General features: G+C 35.4%; 1 protein-coding gene across 1 annotated transcript in view; it reads right to left on the bottom strand.

Annotated features, from left to right (window-relative positions):
• Nucleotides 1-25,571, bottom strand: part of TBX20 (T-box transcription factor 20) — a gene marked incomplete at both ends in the record, with an annotated part of 50,856 nt that overhangs the window by 18,617 nt on the left and 6,668 nt on the right. The window contains 3 exons of the mRNA XM_082661864.1: nucleotides 9,847-9,923; nucleotides 18,972-19,130; nucleotides 22,757-22,865. Coding sequence (XP_082517990.1) covers nucleotides 9,847-9,923; nucleotides 18,972-19,130; nucleotides 22,757-22,865 — 345 coding nt within the window. The remainder of the gene's footprint in view (nucleotides 1-9,846; nucleotides 9,924-18,971; nucleotides 19,131-22,756; nucleotides 22,866-25,571) is intronic.

Genomic DNA, 25,571 nt, shown 5'->3' with positions numbered 1-25,571 from the left:
AATGATAATGGCAGATCTTTGAGCAGTTGATGAGAAGCAGATTCTTACATGGCTGGAGGCCATGAGGAAGGGATCCCACAGCAGCACCCTCTCAGCTAGCACACTGTGGTCTTGGTACATTGAAGGGTGCGGGGCTAATGACCACCACCGGCTCTGGAGGAGGGCCATGAGGTTGCTTTGCTGGGCATGGTGAGGGAACAGCTGATTTCCAGCTGCTGAGGCAGACAGGGTAATATAATCAATGCAAAGGTAAAACTCCCTTTTCCAAGGCTATCTCCACCTACCTGCAACAACTTCCTAACCCAAATAGAATAATTTTATTTCCAAATTGGCACACTCACAGTAAGTTTAAATTATTACCCCTTCTTCAGTCTGCACCTGCAAGATTAAACAAAGAGCCACATGATTTTATTCACAATTAATCTCAGCTCCTAACGCTAAACAGACATCCCATTCTATACACGAGCTAGAGAAAGATAATTGGAATTACAAAACACTCAGCAATTCAAAAGAAGAAAACTAATTTTTAAAAATGGAACAAGTGATCTCTTTTGAAACAGACTTGTTCCAAGAAACAAATGTTTTAAGTCTCTAATTTGTAGTTTCAAGTTTTTAGTGAGATTTAAGAAGACCCTATACTAATAAAGCAGGGACTAGCAGGAATGAAAAGGAAACAATCTGAAAATGTAAAAGTATACTTGAAAGTGACAAAATAATAATTACCACATTTTAAAAGAACTCAATAAGGACAGCAAACAGAATACCGGATGCTGTAGAAAACAGAATCAACAAATTAGAAGACATATAGGAAATTCTTCCAATATCAGAGTAAACAGTTAAAGAAATAAAAATTATTAAACAAAAGATGAAAGAAGTAGGGAATAGATTCAGGAGTTGTAACATTTATATAATAGGAATTTTAGTAGGTCTGAATAGAGCAGAACAATTAGAAGCAAAAAGAATAAGGAAGAGGAGGAAAAAAAAAGAACAAGAAAATTTTCCTGAGATAAGTAACGACTTGAGTTTTCAATTGGAAGGGCTCAGTTACATTGTAAATACGAATGAAAAAAATTTACAACTGAACAAATACTGGTACAATTTCTGAATTTCAAAGGAAACTTTCTAAAAGCATTTTTATCAGATAGGAAGAAAAGGTAATTTTCCAATGAAGGAAAGAGAGTGAATTTAGCATCAACTTTTACCCTATCTACAGTATTTAAAAACTAGATGACAAAGGAAGGTTGAAAGAGTTCTGAGGAGAAAGACAGTGACGCTAGTCAGGTTATAATAATGGCAACAGATCCTCTCAGATATGTATGAACTGATAAAGAGGGTCACCCATATATCCTTCCTCAACCAATTACTCAACATTTTTCAACAACTGAGAATAAAGTCAGAACACAATTCCAGTAATCAGAGTATAACAGAAGAAATGAGCGTTAAACAATGAAATGAGTGTGACTAGAATTAAATTTAAATGATTGTGGTTGATGTATTTGTGATCCTTACATTAACATTAAGAAAAAGAATTGAAAAAGAAGATAAAGAAGATGCATGAATAAACTGGATTTTAAATCCCAGATTTTTTAAATCAATGCTATAGGTTGAGGGAGGGGCAGTACAAGGAAAAAATCACATACTAAATATCTCCTATTTTACAAGAAAAGAAAATGTATAGTTTCATTCCTAACAATAACAGAGAAATATCAATTTTACAATTATGTCTTTCAGAATTTAAAAGCATAATTATATTAAAAAGAAATATAATGAACATTAGAGAAAGGACTTTGGTTTCAAACTAACCTGGTATAAGGCTCAGCTGTCACAAATTACCGTATGTGAATTTGAATAAAGTATTAATCTCTTTAAGCTTCATCTTAATAGGGATGATAGTCATTCTTTATTAGAGAATTATTTTGAAGTGTAGCTGAAATAAAATGTGTCAACTGCATAGCTCACTGGCTGACATGTGGTGGCTGTGGAATGTTAACTGTAATTAAAGCGGGGTGGGGTGGGGGGTGGTGCTGGGACTTGATAAATTTAACAAAAGACAGGAAGAGAAAATAAGGGGTAAAACAAATAGTTGAATTAAACAGAGAGCAGAAACAGGTAGAAAGAAACAATACCAAATATATCAGTGGTCATGATACTTGGAGATAGATTAAATTTTTCAACTAAAACACAAAGACCTTCAGACAAAGTTTTAAAAATACAGATACTCTGTATGACATCTTTAAAGACACATCATTATTTACTCAACAAATATTTGAGTGTTTACTCTATCCCAGGCACTATTCTAGGCTCTGGGGATATAGTAGGAAGCAAAAGACAAGGCATTGGACCAGATATTGGGGGCTGCATAACCTAGGCAGAGGGTAAGTAAGTATAAAGGCCCTAACTGGGGCTAAGATGGGTCTGGGCATGTTCAAAGGAAAGTGAGCAAGACAAAGGTAGGTAAGTTCAGAGAGGTAACTGGGAGGGCTGGAATCAGATTCTATGGGACCTTTCAGGCCTTGTCTGGACTTTGGATTTTACTGTGAATGGGAAGATGAGTCACTCTGAGCAAGAGTGATGTGATCTGACTTCCTTTCTTTGATAAGATCATTCTGATTGGTGAACTGAAAATGGACTTAAGAACAGTAAGAGTGGGAGTAGAAAGATCAATTAGGAAATTAATGTAATAATTCAGGAAAGAGATGATATTGTCCTAGATAAGAGTGGTAGCAGTGAGAATGGTAAGAAGTAGTTGGACTCCTCTGGATATAGTTAGAATGATTAGTTGCCTGCATGTGGAAAGAGAAAGAGGGGTCAGCAAGGGTGACACCCAGTCTTTTGGCTGGAGCAACGGGAGGGATGCAGCTGAGAAGGGAACTGTAAGAGGAGAGCAGGTGTAGAAGAGTGTAGTTGGGCATCCTGTTGTAGATGGGAGGTACCCTTAGCAGAGACGGAAAAGTAAAAGAAATAGCCAGCCAGAGCTTCGACTCTAGAGAGGCCAGAACCAGAGATGTAAATTTGATAGTAGTCAGCATATAATGGCATTTAAAGGCATGAAACTGGTGATATCACCTAGGAAGGGGATGCGAACTGAGAAGAGAAGAGGTCCAAGGACTAAGGCCTGGAACACATTACTGTTTACAGATGGAGGACAAGGGGAAGAACCAACAAGGGGATGGAGAAAGAATGGCCAATGGAGTAGAATAAAAACCAGAGATTGTGAGAGATCTTGGAAGCAAAGAGGAAAAAGGGAGAGAATAAACAACAGTGTCAAACCCTGGTAATAGGTGAAGTAAGATAGGACTGAGAATTGACCATTGTGGTTAGCAATGGAGAGTTCACTGGTGACCGGGACAGAGGTGGACTGGTGGGGTAGTGTGGGTGAAACTCTAAATGACAGAGTAGAAGAGACAAAGGGAAGAGAGGAACTGAGAAGAGAATACACACAACTCTTTTTAAGGAGCTTTACTATAAGAAGGAGTCGAAAACTGGGAAAATCAGTAACTCAAGAGAGACATGGCATCAAGAGAAGGTTGTTTTTTACTTAATGAAAGAAATGTCAAGATATTTGTTTGATTATGCAAGAGAAAGAGGGGTCTACTGCTGTAGGGACAAAGATTTTTAAAAATTGGAAGGCAAATAAAAGCAAAAAATGTTAGGATATACCAATATAAGATGAGACAAAGTAGAACTCAATACAGGCATTAAATGGGATAGAAGTAAATGATCATTTGACTGATAAATTATGGAACAAACTAAGAAAGGAGTTAAAGAAGTATTCCTCAAAAGAATAGTGCACCCAGATGAATTTATGGGCAAGACTGTAAAGTATCACTTCTTTGGATTTAAACGGATCAAACAATAAAAAGAAGGAAGATATTTCAGTTTATTCAAACAAACTAGCAGAAACCTGATACCAAAGACTGACAGAGAAGTAAAGAAGAAACAAAGTATATCTCTGTTATGAAGACTGATACAAAGAGTCTTAAATAAAATATGAGTAAGTTAAATCCAGCAATATATTACAAGAAAAACATAAAATCCAGATAGGATGTATTCCAGAAATACAAGGATGGCTCAACATAGTATGACTAGAATTAATCATATTGTTATTTAAAAGTAAAAAAATAATTTAAATTGTCTCAGTGGATGTTAAAAGAGCATTTAATATAAATTCAGTTAACATTCAGGATAGCAAAATATTCTTAATTTAGGCATACCTCAATATGATAAAGCATATCAATCTGAAGCCAACAGCCAGTGAAAACCATATATAATGATAAAACATGAGGTGTTACTAAATAAGTCAAGGACAAGAGAAAAATGCTAACTATCATCACTTTTTAATAGTATTCCGGAAATTTTAGTCAGCGTAATAAAACAAGAAAGACATTGTTAAAGGCGTAAATCCTAGAAAGAAAACGATAAAATGATCATTTTTGCAAATGATATAGAAATCTAAGTGGATAACTCAAGAGAATAAAAGGAAAAATTGTTAAAACTAATTTTTTTAAGTTCAATAAAATGGCAGGATGCCAAAGACATATAGGAATCAATAGCTTTTTACAGACTAGACCGATTTCTAATTAAAAATTCTAGTACATTCTAGACAAAAGAAAGGTAACGTGAACCACGTATGTAATTTTTAATAGTCTAGTTGTCACATTTTGAAAAAGCAAGTGAAATTAATTTTAGTATTTTATTTAACCCAGTATGTCTCCAAAATATTATTTCAACATGTAATCAATATCCTAAAACTATTGTTGAGATACTTTCAGTCTTTTATTTCATACTAAACCCTAAAAATCAGTGTTTGGGTTTTTTTGTTGCTTGTTTTTTTGTTTTTGTTTTGTTTTTTGGTGCCTATGGTATTTCTTAATATGGAATAGCCACATTTCAGGTCCTCACTAGCCATCTGTGGCCAGTGGCTATTGAACTGGACAATGTAGCTTTGTGCCTAAGAAACTGTGTAGGACTTATAAACTTGAAAATACCAAAACTTCTAAAGAACATAAGAAGAGGTTTCAGTAAAAAGACAAACATATGACATACTCCTAGAAGTCTCAATACTGTAAAGATATCATTTTTCTCCCCCAAATTATTATATAAATTCAACACAAGCCCAGTCAAAATTCCAATGACGTTTTTTGGGAAGACTGGACAAAATTCCAGAGACTGGAAGCATAAATGTCAAAGAATGTCAAGAAAATTTGAAAATGACAAGTAAAGATCTGGAGTTTGTCATATCAGATATCTATACCTATCATCAAATATTTATATATTATACCAATTTACCAAAATTATAACAATACAATACTGGCAGATCAATAAAGAGACTAAAAACAACTATAGGTAAGAATTTAGTATATGATAAAGGGGAAATTTTTTTAAAGTGGGAAGGAATATATTAGTAAATATATAGTTTTGGGGCCACTTATAAAAAATATACAATAACATCTATTTTATATTTTATACAAAATCAATACTGCATGAGTTAAGTATTTAAATAAAAACCTAGAAAGCAATAAAATGATAGAAAATCTGTAGTTGAATATTTACCTATTTATGTTTTTTTGGACTAGAGAATCTTTTTAAGATAGAAATCATAAAGAGAACAATACATTTGGTGATGAAATATTGTTTATCAAAAACATAAGTAAAAAGCTAATTTCAAACGGATAAAATAGTTCCAATATATATTAACAATAAAAATATTAATACATAAGAACAGCTTTTATAGATGAATAAGAGAAAAGATGAACAATCCAAAAGAAAGAAACAATGGGCGAAGGACATAAATAGGTCAATTTACAAAAGAGAAATGCAGAGTTTCACCTATCAAATTGGCAAAGATAACAAGATGATGATCATATTTCACAAACGTGCAAAGAAATGGACACTCTTGATCATGACATGGACAATCTTTCTTGAAGGAAACTTGGCAGTATATATGAAAAGCCTTTAAAACATGCATATCTTTCCATTTATATGAGGTACCTAAACTAGACAAATTCATTGAGACAGAAAGTAGAATAGACATTACCAGGGGCTGTGGAGAGGAGGAGTAGAGAGTTACTGTTTAATGGGTACAGATTTATTTGTTTGGGATGTTGGAAACATTCTGGAAATGGATATGGTGATGGTTGTATAACATTGTGAGTGTACTTAATGCCACTGAATTATACACTTAAAAATGCATATTTTACCACAATTTTAAAAAATTCCATTGCATGACTATAAAAATTTATTAAACCATTCTCCTATTGTTGAACATTCAGGTTTTCCCCAAAATTTAACAATTAAAAATAACATTATGGTTAAAATAATGTGTATCCTTCTACACAGCATTTTTATTTGTTAGTATTTATCCTATAGTAATAATGAGTAACATGTGTAAAGATACACATTTTACTTCCTGGCACTGTTTGTCATAACAAAGAGTGGGAAACCTAAGTAACTAACATTATAGGATTGGTCAAATTATTGTACACAATGGAAAATTAGACAGCCATTAAAAAGTATACTACAGACATATACCTATTGATATTAAGGGAAAATGATTAAAAATAGTGTGTGTGGTAAACTTCAAAGGAAGTTAATGTTCATATGTGCATAGGAAAGTATCTGGAAGAATATATAAGTTTTGTCAGTGGTTATCTCTGAGTGAATGGGATTTTGTTACTTTTTTTATGCTCTTTTTCTTGCTTGTCAGTATTTTTCTGCAATAAGCATGAACTCCAATTGTAAAAAACAAAGCAAACAAGCAAACAAAAAAACTTAACAGAAGAAACTTAATTTTGAACATTTAAATATCTTCATAGTCATTTCTGCTTTCTCCGAAGTAATACCATGCCTTCACTTACTATACAAAGTGCCCCTTCCCTCCCCACAAAAGAAAAACCAACTGATAGAGTGTCTGTAAGTTACTTATTATATGGCACCAGCAGATAATTCTTTCCCTGAACTAAATAACTATAAATTAGATTATATTAAGAAATCCCTTTGAGCTTTTGATTTGCTTCTTGGCTGTCCATTGTAGGTATATGTGCAAAGCATCTAATGAAAACACTTTCTACTTTTGGTAATGAGTTGCCTTTTATAAATGAGGGAGATGCTGTCCCTGGAGAAGGCTGCACATGAAGTATGTAAGACATTCAGGTATCTGAATGGAACCTCATAAAATGAGAGCAAGAAAACCAGAATGCCCTTTAGAGTATCCTCAAAGTTTGTGCAGATGTAGAAAGAATAATACTGTGAGTTTAGAGGTATAAGGCAAACAGATCCAATCCTAAAGGCATTTTTGTTTGGGTGTCCCACACAGTAGCTGTAAATCTAGAACAGGAAACTTGAAATCATTAAGGTCACATATTTATAACATCATATTCAATTAGGTTAGAAAAGTGCAATTTCTGTCATCATGTCCTAAAAAGATGTGTTTTTCTCTCAGATCTCTTATTAAAAAAAGCTCTCTATATTGTTACAAATAGGGCTGTTTTCAGTCAGTTACAAGGAGCAATTCAATTACTAGATGGTTTAGTGCAGTAACTGACTCCAGACTAATTTAATTTCTTTAGGTCTCCAAAGATCAATTGATCTGACTTGTCCCATCCCCAAAGGCTGCTTAGAAAAAATTCAGACTGAAATACCTGGAAATGAAATCCAAAACCTTGGCCAATTTCACACTACTTAGGTCATCTTGCAAACTTGCAGCTAGTTACATAAGATGCTCTCTTGGCCCTCAGACCATTGAAAGCTTCTTAGCTTCATGTACATGTGAGTGTTCCCCACATCAGGATGTTTATTAAATAAGTGGAAAATGTGGCTGCGTGTGTTATCAAATCCGTCTCTCTAAAGGGTAGTGAGTCTGGGTACTTGTCTCTCATGAGCACAAGTGCAACAAAAGGGGCTATTTTTACTCTAGGAGTAGTTTATTAAGACTATTAAAAGTAGCTTAGATGGGGTAAAACTATGCTCATCTAATAAAATATAATTATTTTACATTTTGAGATTTAGAAGTGCTTTCATAAATGTCATCTTACATGGTTCTCATAATAAACCTTTGAAGTAAGCAGGGTTATTTTCTCCATTTTTCTAGATGAGGAAACAGACTCAGGGGTTAGGTGACTTCTCTAGGATCACTCAGGCAGGAAAAGGCAGAGCTGGGGCTCTAACCCATGACTTTGTCTCTATATACCATGCTCATCCACTGATTTGAGACAGAAGATATGATGCCCACTGTAAAAACACATCACTTACTTCCCGACTGAGCCACTGTTTTCATTCTTGCCTGACCCCTGACTAGAATGGAGAAAAAGTTCACATATTAAAATCCCATTTGCATAAACCCAGTCTGAATCAGTACCTCTGGCACTCCAGAAATAGGAGATAAAAAAGGCCACACCTAAATGCAAGTAGCCTTTGTAAATGGACTCCTTTGTCACCCACGCTGCTGATACCACTTTCTCACTGACTTGGGTCTTATGACCTATTTGCACGCCTATGTCCCACCTAATTGGAGAGTTATCTCCTTGCTATCTCTCTGCATTTTGCAATGGATTTTTCAACAAGCTCAAGTTTCCTTCCCTGATCTCTCAATACCCCACAGTCGCTTGTCAAGCACTCCAACTAATTAATCTTTTCTACTCAGATGCCACAGTTCTACCCAACTTTCAGTCTCTCCTGCTGGATACTTTGTCTCCTCACTGAGCTTCTATATCTGTTCCCACAAGTCAAAACCACACGCCTATGCGCTGCCATTTGGGAAGGATGAGGGAAGGATAAGACAGATGTTGCTAAAACACGTAATCATCCTTTAATTTGAGTTTCCAGGACAGGTCAGAGAGAAGTGCTGAGGTCAGATGTGACCATGTGGTAGGTAACAAAGAGTGTGGCAGAAACACGTAGCAGTCGGTAGGGAAATCACACAAAGATTTGGAGATAAAGCTAGGGTACCCCACCTGTCAAAAGATTCCAGGCCACGTAAAAGATCAGATACAGAAGATGAGTAAGATCTGATGATCTAATGTGTGAAATGGTGACTATAGTTGATAACATTGTATTATATAATTCAAATTTGTAAAGAGAGTGGAACTTAAATGTGCTCACCAAAAACAAAACAGAATAAGTACAGAAAGTTACATAGTATGTTTAAGGGATACAAATAATCTTCTCCTTGAAAAAAACATTTTTTGACATTAATTTTGGGCGAACTATGCACCTCAATATAGTCATTACTCATCACGTAGACAGTCTCACACCGTGTGAACCATTTTAATTAAATAAAAAGGGGGGTAAATTACGGCACATGATTGTCACTTGCCTTCTTAAAGGTCCTGAGATCTGATAGCTTTCCTATTAAGTATAAGCAGTCTATGCTGTAGGTAAAATATACCCCTTGATTTAAATGGCCTCTCCTTGTTTCAAAATTCCAAACTACCTTTATAGTCTTTATGTTAACAAATATATCCACTTCAGAAGGGAAAGGCTATTAAGAATCTATTTCTCTGTGGATTGCCACTCAAGACATGAAGCTTAATATCATGTAGAGGACTGTGTCTTTGATAACAAAGAAGCCCCGTTGAAAAAATGTCCTGTCCAAAGAAACCACTTCACTCAGAAATTGAGTGTAGAATAGATCCAGCTGCTGCAGCTGTCAAAGCTTAAGCAGTTGCATATCTACAGGGTTTATAACTGGAAGGGAAGGTGGGGCAGAGAACTGGAGACTATACAGAGTATTGGAGACTCTATACAGTGAGGTTATGGCTCTTTGGTGTTGAAAGGAGTGTGCTCTTACAAACTAGTGCTTCTCTTTATCTTATCTAGGCAAAAAAGTAAACAGAAAATTCTCATTACCTCTCAATGTCAGTGAGCCTGGAGGAGTCCCGGAATCCTTTGGCAAAAGGATTACTATCTATTTTCAGCTTGGTTATCTGGAAAGGGAAGAAAGTGTAACAAAACTGTATCATTTCCATGGTCAAGGAAATAAAATCAGAAATAAAAAGTTTGTTCATTTTCCATCATGGCACCCCAAGAATATCTTAATGTCTCTCAGTATTGTGATAGAGGTTAAAATTGCTAAGGAAGTTCACAAGAGGCCTAAATTGGGTGGAATGGTCAGAGAAGGCCTCAGAGAGAAGGAAGTAGTTGAGGACAGACTGGTCCTAAAACAGGCTGGAAGTCAATGGATAGAGACAGTTTGAAATGGGGGCCTTTTACAAACAGTGTGGCTGCCGTGTGAAGTATTTAAGAGAGTAGTGAAAGGCTAGAGCTCGACTGGGGAATAGGGAAGCTGTCTAGAAGGCCAGCATTGGTGAGTAATGGGGAATAAAAACAAGAACGTTACCTCATGCTGACTTGGCAGCCTCATTTGTTAATACCATGGGTACCGATATATACCATAATGGATACCACAATAGTAACTTCATGTTCAATACTATATGAAATACCTGACATAAATACATGATATAAAGCTTTCAGCATATAAATTTACCCCTGTTCCCCTTTCCATCTGACTAAATAAGAATCAAATTAGTGGGTCTCTTATTATCCTCCCATATAATGTTACTTACAGACTCTATGCTTATATGGAAAAAAAAATTTCCTAATAAGAATCATAGTCTGAAGTATTAAGTGTCTATGTTGTGCTAGTCATAATTTTCGCAATATTAATGCAGAAAGATCCATTAAAATATATGCACTGCACCTTCACGGAAAAATGTTAGGTTACAAAGAAAATAAATAAATAAAACATTGATTAAAAGATGCTCTACTTGCAAAATTTCTGAGTGTTAAGAGCTAAAAGGAATGGAGGAGAATTATTGGAATTAGAACGACAGACACCTTTAAAGAGAGTCATAGCTCATTTGTGTCAAAATGAGAACCCACATTCATCTTTGGAAAGAGAGACACACACAGAATAGTCTTAACCTGGAAAAAAAGTTATAGATTGAGGGCGGCATGCCTTCCTCTTTCAAAGTAAGGAATAAACACAATCAAAAATATATCTATTTTGAGATATATAATAGTTTGAAATACTATTTTGCCAATAAGCAACTTTCCCTTTGATCAGAGTGTATCTACTTTTCATTTTAAACTATTAACATCTAAAGAATTGTTTTTTTCATTACAAAAGACAGTCCTTTTTTTTTACTTTTCAAGTTTTCTTAATGTGAGCTAACCAATGTACAAGCTGCAAAAAGCTACTTACCTCACTTAAAATAGAACTTCCCACACTATCCTTACCAGAGAGACTGAACTTCTCTATCATTAACACTGGCAAGTTGTAAGATTGATTCTTTGATATTAGTTTTTAAGGACACTTGACAGTGCCTCAGAAATGCTCATTATTGTCCCATGCACATTCACTCTACAGTAGCCAAAAATAAAATTGCTAATTTCCTTTTCAGCTTAGTTAATGGACAATGGTAAACAGTGAAGGAAATAAGCTAGATAAGTAAGAAACCTGTTCTTAATGGACAGCAACAGGTCTTTGTGTGCATAGAAAGAAATATACAGGAACCACTGAGGTTGCCCCTAAAGTGTGGCCATCAAGAGTTTGTAGAGAACATTCTCTCACACTCAGCCACCCCTTTAATTAAGGGCATGGATTTCTAAAGGGTGAAAGCCATTCTTCTAGCCATTCTTTCAGACTAGGATTTAGTATTAAAGGTCAGTTTTCAGGGCAAAGATAAAAAGTTTTATTTGTTTGAAATAAATTACAAACATTTTCTAAAGCCCAAGCAGTCAATATATTCTAGAATTGTAAAACACCAACAAGATTTTTAAATCCTCAAAAATGGGATTTCTTTATCTTTTTCTACTGAATAATTATAAATGAAAATACTTTAGATTTCTAAAGTGCTTTATAGTTCATGAAAACACTTTCACAATAATTTATCAACAGAAATGAGATCACATGGTCCCTAAAATTCCATGGAGCAGGCAGAGGCATACATAGAACTGGAAGTGGTTTAAGTGCCACTAAAGAAGCTGGCACCACGTCCCCTGCAGTGTTAGGTGATGTTAAGTGTGAACCAAACCCAGATAAAAGCTTCAAACTGAAACTGTAAGATACAGCAATAAAGTTAAGTCTTCAAGTTCAGTTCTTACAAGCTCATTTATAAAAAGTGAATGGATTTGCCAATGGATAAAATTTTCTGGAGACAAAGGCAAATAATATCTGATGGAGAAATTTTGAACGAAGTCCTTTTGCAGCCATCCCTCTAAAATATGAACCATATCAGGAATTCCCTGGTGGTCCAGTGGTTAGGACTTGGCGCTTTCACTGCCGGGTCCCGGGTTCAATCCCTGGTTGGGAAACTAACATCCTGCAAGCCACGCAGTGCAGCCAAAAAAAATTTTTTTTAATAAATATAACAAAAAAATGTGAACCATATCAAGCTTTGAGTCTTTATAAACTAAAAGAATAGAAAATATTATCTATCTGTTATAACAGTTAAAGAACCACCTTTGATCCACTTTGTCCCTGAAAAGGATTTTGAGAATTGTATTTGTTGTTATTTATATTTCCAGGAGGTAGACTGTTGGCTCAGAATGTAATGATTGTGGAGTTGTCGTAGAAAATAAATATTCTCAGTGTGTGTGTGTTAGTTGCTCAATTGATGTGTCACCATATCTAGTATTACTGCCATAACTTTGAATGAGGAAGTGAATCAAATTCAACACAAGTTTTCAGATTTCTTTGGAATTTTCTTTCATTTATTAGAACTTTCTCTTTCCAGTATCTTTTTGGTCCTTCTTTCATCATCCCCAAGAGTATCAATGGTAACTTTTTTACTTTACATTTGATATAATTTCAAACTGAAGGGAAGTTTCAAGAATAGTACAAGATGTACTCATACAGCTAGATTTACCAGTTGGTTCAGCAGTGATTTAACTTTAGTGTGTTAATTACAAAAGGAGCTCAAGAGAGTAACCAGGTATTTACTTTCTCTATGGACTATTTTATCTAATTCCAGGGAAAAAAATTGCTTTTGGAAGTTAGAGAAAAAAAGCTGAATGGATCTCTTACTACTAAAATTGTACGGGGGCCCTGAACTAACCACTACAGTTTTGAACAGGCTTTATGGAGTACTGATTAGCAGTACAGGGACTGTGGGTAGACTTCTTAATGAGCCCACCGTGCTCACTGTGATATCACAGACTCTGAATCTACTGGGGCACCAACAATAAGCACCCCAGAAATGTCTTTTGAACTTTGCTTCCAGGACAAGCAGTCAGAAATATGATTTCATATGTTTACCAGTTATAGACTAGGTGAAATTCTTGAGTCTACATAAAAAGCATTTTGTTTTCTATTTTAAGATAAAGTAATTTTTAAATAGCAAAGTTTTAACATTCTAGTTAATCATGCACTTTTAAAAGGTCAGGCACAGATTTTATTCCATGGATATTTAAATAAAAACCAGTAGTTAATAGAAAGAAATTCATTTCTGCAGATATAGTTTTATATCCCTTTATGAAATGTGGGAGAACGAAAAAGTTACGTATTTGAGAACCAATGAGAGAAAGACCTGAGTTATATACAGTGATGTCAGTTGGACATCATTTTCCTAATATAGAATACCTGCAGCTTGTAAAGGTGTTGAACAGCATCACCCATGTCAAAGGTAAAGCTAAAAGAAAGATCCAAAAATAGTCAGCTACCAAAAACGTATGTAGAGAACCCATGTGAAACTACAAGTATGTCTTTATGATTCAACAACAAATTTTAAAAGCAGCAATATTTTTCATTTTATGAGGAAGAAGAATTAACAAGGACAGCAGTATGTGCTTAAGAAATCCTGTTTCAAGTGTATGTACATATATGCAAATCACTGACTAATTGTGGTCAAAATACACCTGTTTTTTCATGTATTATCTTAATAATATGGAACATAATACACTTCCTAACCAAAAAAATTCATTCTTTCAACATCTCCTTTATAGATAAATATATGTATAAATGGAGGGCAGATTTTGACACTGCCAGCTGCACCAAAGAGAAAGGGACTTTTTCTAGTAGTTATTATTCCATGTGATATTACTGGACTGAATATAGCTGGGGTTCCCAGCCACAAGGTGAAATTGGCCCTCAGAGACCGTTTCTCCAATTATCAGGAAAAGATCTGTCCAAAGGCATTTAAAAATGAAACCTGACCTACACTTCAACTTTACAGCAATGGCTTGCCTGCTCAAAAACAATGTATGACCTTTAAATCTTATATTATAAAATAGTTTTTTGAAAGTATAATGTATTTAGCTTTAATCTAATAATGTAAAGAAATACAATCATTTCCTCACAAAAACCAGAGGAAAAAATAGGAAAAAGGTCCCCTTTTCATTACTTACAAATAAAACTACCAGACACAATAAATGAGAAGCTTTTTCACGAATTCTAATGGAAAATTTGATTTGGCTTTTAATATATATGTAAATAATGTCCTATCCAAAGTTTAAGAGATATAAAGGTGGTCCTAAGTATGAACTTTTAAATCTTCTTTCTCTCTTTTCTCCCTGTTCTTTGTGCATGAAAATACTCTAATATTTATACTGTACTTAGTACATATTTGTTTATTTCCTATATATTTATTTTATGTTTATTATGGGTAAATCAGTAGACAAGCATGGTATAGCAGTGAAAAGGCAGTAAATGTGAGGAGGCCTAGAAAGAATCAAGGATAACTTCAGAAAACTGTATAAGACTAATGAAAATACTAACCCCCAAAATGATTTATTCACCCCACATGAATTTCGATTGGTCTTATGAGGTCTATAAACCATTTGCAAAAATGGCTCATTAGTATACCAAATCAAATTTTTGACTATTAATTGAATTTCAAATATATATGTGAGTAGATTTCACTTCACCACTGTGGCTGCCATCTTCTTTGCCTGTAAACTGGGACTAAGAAACAGACCATCTTAGGGAACAACTGTAAGGATCAAATGAGATGCTGTGCATAAACATGCCTTTGGAAATTGTAAGGCACTCTATAAATAAAGCACATGGTGACTGTTGGACTGTCTCTGGAATGTCCAAAGAGGATTTGCCACCATTTGGATTTTTAAATGTTAGTGGCAACTTTTCAATGAAATAAATGAATGCACAAATGTTATACTATTTATCTTTAAGTAAAAGCACACACACATGCACACACACATACACACACACATACAGCATTGTGCTAGGGATTATGGCTTTAAAGGTGGGTGCACAGAAATAAACTCAGACATGGCAGGATCTATTGAGAAAAGCAGTACTGAATTTAATCACTTATTGTGGGTTATTTAGCAATGAAATGATATATACTAATCATATTAATCGTTACACTTAATGATGCAGTGAAAGGTAGCTAGGCGCTGGTAGGTGGATTTTGAGCCTATTTATAATCTTAATTAGAAATAAACATTTTCAAGAGGAGCAACTAGTTTTGGGATATGTGTTTATTAGAATCTTAGCCTATTTTAATTTAGCAGTATTTTCACATTCAGTTTCCCAACCTTGACACTGTCAGTGGTCATTTTCTTGGTCATTTTCTTTGGTAGCAATCCAGCAGGATGCTACCAAAAAGGAGGAGTTAATACCCAGAAGATGGTTCTTTCACTTACCAGATTTGTGACCTTGGGCAAGTGTATTAACCACTCTGAACCTCAGTTTCTTCATCCACAAAATGAGGCTTATGGGGCCTTATTCAGGGGATTAGTGTCAGAATTAAGTGAGATATTGATTAAAAATATAGAGAGATTCTTCTAAATTAAAATAAATCCAAACCATGAACCTTAGGTGGATACTAGTTCAAAGGCGGGGGTTGGGGGGGAAGGCTATAAAGACATTTGTAGGTCCATCCCGAAATTTTTTTTTTTTTTTTTTTTGCTGTACGCGGGCCTCTCACTGTTGTGGCCTCTCCCGTTGCGGAGCACAGGCTCCGGATATGCAGGCTCAGCGGCCATGGCTCACGGGCCCAGCCACTCCGCGGCATGTGGGATCTTCCCGGACCGGGGCACGAACCCGCGTCCCCTGCATCGGCAGGCGGACTCTCAACCACTGCGCCACCAGGGAAGCCCCCGAAATTTTTAATATGAACTCAATTTTAGATGTTGTAAAGATACTGTGGTTACAAAGTAATCTTATTGTCAGTCTAAACTTGTAGAAGTACTTACAGGTAAAGTATCATGATGCATGCATCTTAGTTTCAAATGGTTGCGAGAAGGGGGAAAGTATGTACATGTACAGAGATTGAGAAATGGGGCAGGGGAGGTAAAGCAAATTGGAAAAATGTTAATTGTTGAATCTGGGTGGAGAGTATACGTGGTTCATTTTACCATCTGTTTAACTTTGGGATATTTGAAAATTTTCTAGATAAATGTTGAGCGGAAACAAAAGAATTCAGTGAGGTAATGTCACTAAAGCATATGGCTCCTATTAGAAACAGCTAATGCCAGTGGATATTTTGACTGTCAATATAGGTTGATTACCATCTTGTTACACTGGCTGCTGTCAGTGTGAAGAGCTCCCTGCACACAGCAGGTAAGCAGTGAGCACTTGCTGAAAAGAAAAGAAAAGAAATTAACATAAAGAACTGAAACCCTCTAAAAAGGATGTCTTGAATCCATCAGGGTCACATTCATTGAGGGTCCATTCATTGAGAGGAGGTGAGGTTCCCCTTTCTTGGGGACACCAAGCACCTAAAGAGGTTAGGCTTTTAAACCTAACTACCTGGATTCATATCTGTGATGGGAGCAGCAGGGTCACATTGGATAAGTTATTTAACTCCATGCCTCCATTCTTTGAACTGTAAAATGCAACATAAAAATACTGTTGTTCCTATCTCATAATATCATTGTGAGGATTAAATAAGACTGCACTTTAAATGGTGCCTTGCGCACCCAAATATTAGCTGTTATTATAATTATGTAGATAATAACCTCCTATTCCGTGTTCCATGATATGAGAGGTCCTGCCAATATTTATTCAGGATTGCTTCTTCATCAGTTAAACCAAATCTAAGGTGTTACACTTAGAACTTTCCTTAATTTTGTTCTGCCCATAATTTTCACTAAACAATCCCAAGTTACCTATTCTTGCTTTGGCTCCCTTTACAGATAATTCTGATAAAAGCAATGAACTTTCCATATGACAAGTTTTTATTTCATTCTCAAACATCAGCAGGTTTTCTTGTATTAGTATAAATCTGATGTTTTATAATATAAAAGCTACTAATTCAGTTAGTGTAAATTGAATTAAATGTTTCAGGAATCTTTTTAGATCCTGTGATACCTGTATTACATGTGTCCTCAAATAAATTAAAAATGGGATTGTTGATGTCAGTGTTCCAGATTCTAAGAGAAATAGCATTATGTTTTAGGGCTTTGTGGGCTTCACTCTATACCCAAATTTTTAGCTTGGGCATTCTCTGAAAGTTGCCACTGCTGTGTTGTTATCTTAAGGATAATTAAAAAGTTATAGTACTTTGCTTTTACTTAAAGATAAATAGTATAACATTTGTGCATTCATTTATTTCATTGAAAAGTTGCCACTAACATTTAAAAATCCAAATGGTGGCAAATCCTCTTTGGACATTCCAGAGACAGTCCAACAGTCACCACGTGCTTTATTTACAGAGTGCCTTACAATTTCCAAAGGCATGTTTATGCACAGCATCTCATTTGATCCTTAACAGTTGTTCCCTAAGATGGTCTGTTTCTTAGTCCCAGTTTACAGGCAAAGAAGATGGCAGCCACAGTGGTGAAGTGAAATCTACTCAAAGTCATATGGAAATTATAGGTGCTTATGCCTTACAGACACATACCCACTCTGGCCATTTTTCTACATCCCTTCTCTGACTTCCTGTTTCCTCATCTGTGTAGGGCTACCTGGGCTTTCAGTTTCATCTTCTTGCTTTTCCTGAGAGACTCAACACCATTTTTGCTTGGTTGACCATCCCACTCTGGACTCTGAGCCATCTATCAGGCAGCACCTAACAGTATTCACTCAGAACCCAAAATATAACATCAAGACATGAGGAGAGCAAGAGTCCTGGATACCTATAACCAGTCAAATAAAAGCAAGACACAAAACCCAGAGTAAACTGACAATGTGAGTTCCTTTTACTAAAGTACAGTGTATCAAAAGGAATTCTACTTCTGGTCCATTCAGACTGTGGAAAAGTTACTTGTCCTCTCTTAGCTTCAGATTCCTCACTAAAGAATGTTACTGTTACCCCTGGCCTTCAAGATTATGCTGACCATGAAAGAATACATGGGGAAGTATCTAACAGGATTCAGTCCTTAGCAACACTTTGATAAATATTTACAGTAGAGTTGGACTAAGCCTTATGGATGAAGAAATGCATAAATTTTAAATATGATTTACAACAGAGAATAGAAAATATATAACTCAATATTACAAATTAGATATCTTGATGTTAATTAAATACACAACTGCTTACATACTACAGTCTATTATCTAAAGAGGCATTTAAGATCATTCTACTAGAATTATCTTACCCTGAATTACAGCTGAATAAATCTCACAAAATATCTAATGTATCAATAGTTTGGATAGTTGGCTAGCACACTACGTGTGCTAATTTAGCAGAAAAACTGAACTTCTAAATTTTATGAAGCAATGAGTGTATGGTAACACATGTCATGAGGCTCTACCAGAAAGAGAAGGAAGCAGGTAATGTTCTTGAGAAAATTTGAGAAGGCAGATTGGGTCAGGTTTGGGTGGGACATGTGAGCAGTGAACAGCCTGACCAGGAGTATAAAGGTTCTAAGAAAGATGGTGTAATACAGACCTTCATAACCTTGAGCCATGGATACTCAACATATTTGGAAGTCCTGGGGCTGATTCTCCATAGCTTTCTCCAAAGTGAATTTCTGTTTTGAGTACTGGGATAGCCCTTCTCTCCAAGAAGATAACTCTCCTAAAGCCTTATCTTATTCGGGAAATAAATTGTGAAGGGTATACTCACCAGTTGATTCTGGTAGGCAGTGACCGCCGTAAAAACTGTTTCTGGAAAGATGAATGTTCTGAATTCTTCAGACTTCAGATTAAGTAATGAGGCTGTGTGGTCTTTCTTCTTAATGATGTGCACCCGTGGCTGGTACTTATGCATTGAGTTCAAAATTATCTGCAGCAAAGAGTGGGAAGTACAGTACTGGATTTTAAGTACTTATAGTGCTAATAAACAGGCCAAATTACAATGAGGCAAAGAAAGAACCATAAAATCTACTGTGTCAAATGCAGTTTTAAGATTAGGATCTACCCTTTCCATTCTTCACGCAAATAATTTTCACATGATACTGCAGAGTATTGTGAATTACCTTTTACCAAACCAACTGTAAATAATACAGGTTGTTTCAAGTGTCCTTTCTAAAATGATAGAGGAAAAAGTCATCTGGAGGATGTTTATTTTTTAAAAAATGCTTTTTGTTTTTTAGTCTGGTTAGACCAAAGGCAGTATGTCTCTAAATTTTCTAAAGTAAGAAATTACATATTTGAGGAGGCTAGATTGTTATTTGGGGCAGTGGGGGGTGAGGAGTGGGTGGCAGATGGGACGGAGGGAATAAAACAATTTTAAAAGGCAGTCTGGTATAAGGTAGACCTTGGTTGGAATACTGAATCTGCTACTTTCTAGCTCTTTAATCTTGGGCCAAGTGATCTCACCTCTCTTACCTCATTTTCTTAAATGCAAGAACAGTATTAACTTCACAGGGGTTGTGGTGAGGATCAGACGCTGTAACCCTTGTAAATCACATAGCAAATAGGAAGTGCTTAGTAAACTGTATTATTATTGTCGTCGTCATCATTTCTGACAACTTCATTGATTACTGACTTCCAGTTACAAACTAAGTAAGAATGTTAGTGATGAATGTCTTCCATTCCATAGCTACTAAAAGTTGTCTGGTACTTAGAGATCAGAAATATACCCTGTTAACAGGCAGTATTTTTCATGTATCATTTAAATAAAATACAATAATTTACCATTATGAAATTTGAGCAACAAAACTTACTTTCAGATGTTAAAGATTTTCCACATCTCCCCCTGCCCCGCAACCCAGACAGCTACCTAAATCTACAAAATTGGGTATGTCTTTCCTGGGATAACAGGGCTTACAATGTATGCCCTTCACCCCAAGGGCCTAGCAGAGAGCTTGGCTCTCAGGGGAGGTGTCTGATACATGCTGTGGCAGGACGAGGGTCAATGGCATGCAGTGTTGTTGCTCTCTTGTTCTTTGGCTAACTTGGGTATGGTGGGTGAGTGTTAACACTGGTTGACTTTAGCAGAGTTAAATACTAGTCACTGTGAGATAACCGATACAGAATCAATCTCTTTCCATGTTGAGATACAAGCCAACAAAGTTACAGGGCATTAACTGGCATTGAATTTTTGAACATGCCATCTTTTTATGATCCCAGACCTGAATAGGAATTACTGAAACAAATGAGACGTTCAAATGAATCAAAAGAAACTTAAAAAAAAGTTATTTCTTTGTGTAATGCATTTATTCCAAGGAGTTCAAGATACCTATGCTCAGTCATAAAACTGGAATAAACTTGAAGTGACAGAAGTAAACATTTGCCTCCTAATCGTGATATAAGAAAAACCTGACCATTCATTATATGTTCTACTAAGAAGATAGAGTTTTCAAATCATACACACACACACACACACAATGGAAAAAAACCTAAGCTTTAAATAAGGTCCCCTCTTCCTTATACCACTCCCACATTAATTTCCTTTAGGAAAGGGTGTTGGACAGACTCAGACCGCAGACTGAGTCTCAGATCCCAGGGCTCCTTGAACCTCTGCTCAAGCTTTCATGGGGCTAAGAAACACTGATAAAAATGTAGACGTTGTTTCATCGAAGAAATAAATTCCTGGAAATAAGAAATTTTCCTGGAATGCATCTACAAAGGGGGCTTCTTTAGGACTGATTCAAAGAACTTGGCTAAACACCACAGGATCTAAAAATATTTCCTGGTACTTTTCAGAATACACTATTTCTGGTAACAAAGAGTTATATTAAATAATAAAATTTTAAAGCTAAAATGGATATTAGCAACCATGTAAGACTTAAACAATTTGTCAAGGTCTAATCTTAGCATAATCAGACTAGAACCCAGAGCTCCTGAAATATAGCTTAGTGCTATTCCCATCCATGAAGCTGATGCTAAAATTTAGGAAAACATATCAGTTCTGGACAACTGATCTCAAAATGAATTCTCAGGTCTTTCTGGAAAAACTAAAACAGTTCTTATGAAAGTTTCACATTGGAGAATACTAGAACCATAAAAAAATTTCATTTATCTCTGCAAAGATTTCAGTGGAGCCCAAGAAATTTTAATATGAATGACATTAAGAATGATCATGGGCCTACAGAAAATGTCTCTCAGATACTTCATAAATTTTAACCTGAAAAAAAAAATCTGTCAATGAAAACATCTGAAAGAAAGGACAATTCTGCCAACATCCTTGAAGGTAAAAAAAGTCAGTTATCTTTTCCAATACATCAAGTAACAGAAGCCTGTTAACCTACTTCCAACATCCCAACAGTGCCACCAGCAGAGTTGTTAGTTAACCTGGTTACTCTGACTTGGTCGAGATAAACAAGATCTCCTGTGGGCATATGGATGGTGGCAGTGCCTGAAGTGATTTACTTGGTTCCAGGTTCAATCAACCATTTGAAACCATGTCTAGAGCTCTCTCTTAACTATGTGTAACCATCTTTTTTGAGAAAAGTTTTGAAACTCTTTTTCTGAATTGCATAAATCCAGTAAAAAACTAAAACCTTAAGTAACAGGAGCCTTAATAAAGGGGATAAGAGAGAGAATAATTATATCAGAATATCTAAGCCAAGGAAAGCAACTATGAAAATCCCAATGTGCTTTCTGGCAAACGAGGCAAAAAAAGAAACAGTATTCTCCTCATCAAAAAGAAGCATGCATGTCTGTCTGAAGTTTTCTTAGCATAAAATCTAAAACAGATTTTTTAAAATGTGAATCTTTATTTAAGAGCATGAAATAACAGCATAGATAGTTCCTTAAAAAGCAGTCTTAGCAAATATGGAAAAGCCTGTGTCAATGGCTATTTGTTCTATTAACTGTTGATAAGAGCTAAGAATTCCAATTTCTCTTTTCTTCAACATTTTAATGAACTCCTTACTGATGTAAAATCAAATTGTTTTGTTTTTAACTGCAAGACTTCATTGTGTTTTAATATTCATAAGGCTCTCTACAGAGGGGATATATAATGAGCTAACAGCACTTTCCCAAATTTATTTGTACATAAAATCCTTTTGCCCCATTGCATCGCACAAGAATGTATTCTATACAACACACTTTGGGAAACCCCCATAGGAGGTCTCAGCCCCATTCCCTTTATGCTGTGTTATCTGATATACCACTGATAGAAATTAGATGTTTAATCCAAGAATGGGCTGTAGTAACCTCCAAAATGCACATTCCCTTTGTTTAGTTGGTGCAGGTGTTAAAGCAGTTGCAGAAGTAGGAATCCATGGTGCCAGAGGTCCCTGACCCTCTTGCATAGAAATGGCATACAGCATCTCTGTAAATGACCTCTTGACAATAGCAGTCAAGGTTCCCTGTAGAACATATTAATGTTCTCACAGAATGACTCAGAGCTGGAGGGTGGGAGGGGGAAAGGGAGAGAGGAAGAGACATCAAGGGAGGAAGCTTTATGTGGTTTCTCCATTCCATCCCAGGGAATCCGCATAGTCCAAGCACTGTACTCACATGGCCATGTTGATCCAGTTCATTGTTGGTGAGTTTCACCTTTTCAAAAGACACCATCTGTTTAAGTAGCTGCTCACCAGTAAAAGGAGAGTCTGGATGTACATACAGCCTAAGAAAATTATGAGAGAATTTTATTGAGACTTTAAAAAAAAAATGTTTGGGTTATAAAATATTCTGATTCTAAAGGAACACAAAAATCTCATATAAAGTGAATTTTATTTGCCTCGTATAATCTCAAATTTAGTAATACAGCAATACCAAAATAATGCTGAAACATCTAAATGTGTTTCTTTGTGTACCAATGATTTAAAAGGGGTAATACTAATGGTAGTATATATATGTCAATCCTAATCTCCCAATTTGTCCCACAGGAAGCTCAGCTCAGTGCTCTGAGACGACCTAGATGGGTGGGATGGGGGCAGGTGGGAGGGAGGTCCAAGAGGGAGGGGATATATGTATACATATAGCTGATGCCCTTCACTGTACAGCAGAAGCTAACACAACATTATAAAGCAATTATAGTCCAATTATAAATAAATAAATAAAATGTACTTAATACATTTGCTGTTATTTGCTGAACAAGCCATTTTTTTAAAGGTGGGTTTTTCCCATCAACCTAATCAACTACTAGTCTGCTTCTGTCAAATATAAAATCCTATTGTTGTAGATATTTTCAAAAGAAAGACTAGGTTATAACTAATTGCAAAATGAATTCCTAGTATAAGCACTGCTAAAAAGCAATGAAGACAAAGAATTTAAAAGAGGAAACAATTCTAGAGAATCTATTCATTTAAACTTGAAGGTGATTCAATTTAAAGTTCATGCTCTTTATAAACAAGACAGAATAATTTTAATACAGTGACCTGGGGAACTTTTAATAGTCCACAGATCACATAGTCTGTTTGCTTCTCCCGGTACTTTAAATATTACTACTTTCATCATCACCTAGTTAAGTGCTCACTAAGGAGAGTGAAAACAAGTTGGGTAAGCTTCAAATTATTCAATGTATTTATCTAACAGCCTAAGCAAAAAAAAAAAAAAAAAAAAAAGGCTTTGATGGGAAAAAATATACTTATCAAGGATTTATCGTTTATTGATCAGCTGCTATGTTCAAGGCAATCTTTTACTCACTGACAGTTAAATGCAGGTCATTTGTTTTGCCTGCAAGCTTCACACTAAGTACAACTCTTTGTAAATCAATCCTAGTATCCACTCAACATAAGCGTTTCTGAAGTCAGGTATGTCATAGAACTAATGATAGAGGAAGGAAATATCCTTGATTTAATGGGATAAATTCCTTTATCCATGCAATGGGTTATTTATATCTATATTTTGTGTAGAATATTTATAACTATCATTAAACAAATATTATGGTTGGGGCAAAGACAAGGAAAAATTAAAAACATATTCATGTAAAGAACAAGAAGTCTATGCCATGGTTTGTCACACAGAGGACTAAGAATAGAAGAATTGGGTGCACGTGCTGCAACTCACAAAGCCCACAAGAAGCAAAGCACAAAACAGGCTGACAGCACTAAAGATTCTTACCAGACCCATACAAGAACTTAGGTGTTTGTCTGCCTGTTTGTTTGATTTTTTTTTTAAGGAGTGCTCAAAATTGCCTTTCAATTGAAGTATTCTTTGATGACACAACCATAATAGCTTTTCAAGTGTCACCCCTCCAAGGCTATAACTTTATAGGCGCAGTTGTTTTACTAATCAGCACCATATCCTACCCACTCCTCCAGAAAGGTTCAAAAATATTTAAAGTCCTAGAAGTTGATGAGATGGTCCCTCTTTAAGTATCAGTTCACCACATATGATAACATTAATAAAGATTAATTTATTTAAATATCGACTACTTTTTTAAAAAAAGGAAATGTCCTATATGAAAATATAACATTACTTAGGTCATATATAATGTCTTTTCCATTACTATGATCAAATGATATTGTCAAGCATCATTTCTTCTGATAAGGAACAGCTGACTGATAAACTTCAGTCTAAAATAAAGTGCTTCAAAGAACTAGAACTGCAAGGAATTTCTACCATCAGTTCAAAAATGATCACCTCCCAAGTTCTTCACCTTTCCCATATGGAGCTAGAAAATATAGCACTATGTCTTTTAATAATAATAAAGAACAGTTGCTTATATGATCTAGAATATTTCTGTCCTATAATGCACAAAACATTTCAATCTAATATCAATATAAGTAAGCTGAACTAGTATGAATGAAAAAGCATACAGGAAGCCTCGCTTCTCTCAAGTCCTCTGGGACTTAAAATTCCAGCAATAGCTTAAACATGCTTCAGTTAAGATAGTGTATTGGTACATGCTTTCCTTTTCCAGCCAGAACAGATTAGTAACATAAACAAGGCATGTCATATTTCCAACTGGCCTGCACCAGTTCCCCATACCTTCAGATAGGAGGAAAATGTATGCTAAATAAGAGTGATTAACTTCTTAAAGGAAAGACTTAGAGAAAAAAAAGAAAAGGGGTTTGCTTGTAAAAATGGTTAGGAATCTGCTAAAATACTTCTCTCATTCTCTCTTCTTTCTTCCTCTCTCTCCCCCCTTTAAAAAAATTGTAAATTTTGGAAAGAAGCTCTAGAGTAATGTGAACTGGCTAGTTAATAGTAAATAGTAGAGAACACTAATTATATTCATTTAAATATCTATTGTAAATTTGTAAATCTTGCTCCTTTTTTTTAAAAAAAATCAGTGACATTTAAAAAAAAATTTTAGTCCTAAAAATTATTTAATATGTTATTTAATATATCAATTTGGAAGGGCTGGGAAGATCTCCTTCCTAGT

Source organism: Grampus griseus, assembly GCF_964374135.1.
Source record: "Grampus griseus genome assembly, chromosome: 9".
NCBI lineage: Eukaryota > Metazoa > Chordata > Mammalia > Artiodactyla > Delphinidae > Grampus > Grampus griseus.
The sequence above is the reverse complement of the archived record's forward strand: the minus strand, read 5'-3'. Positions and strand labels throughout refer to the sequence as shown.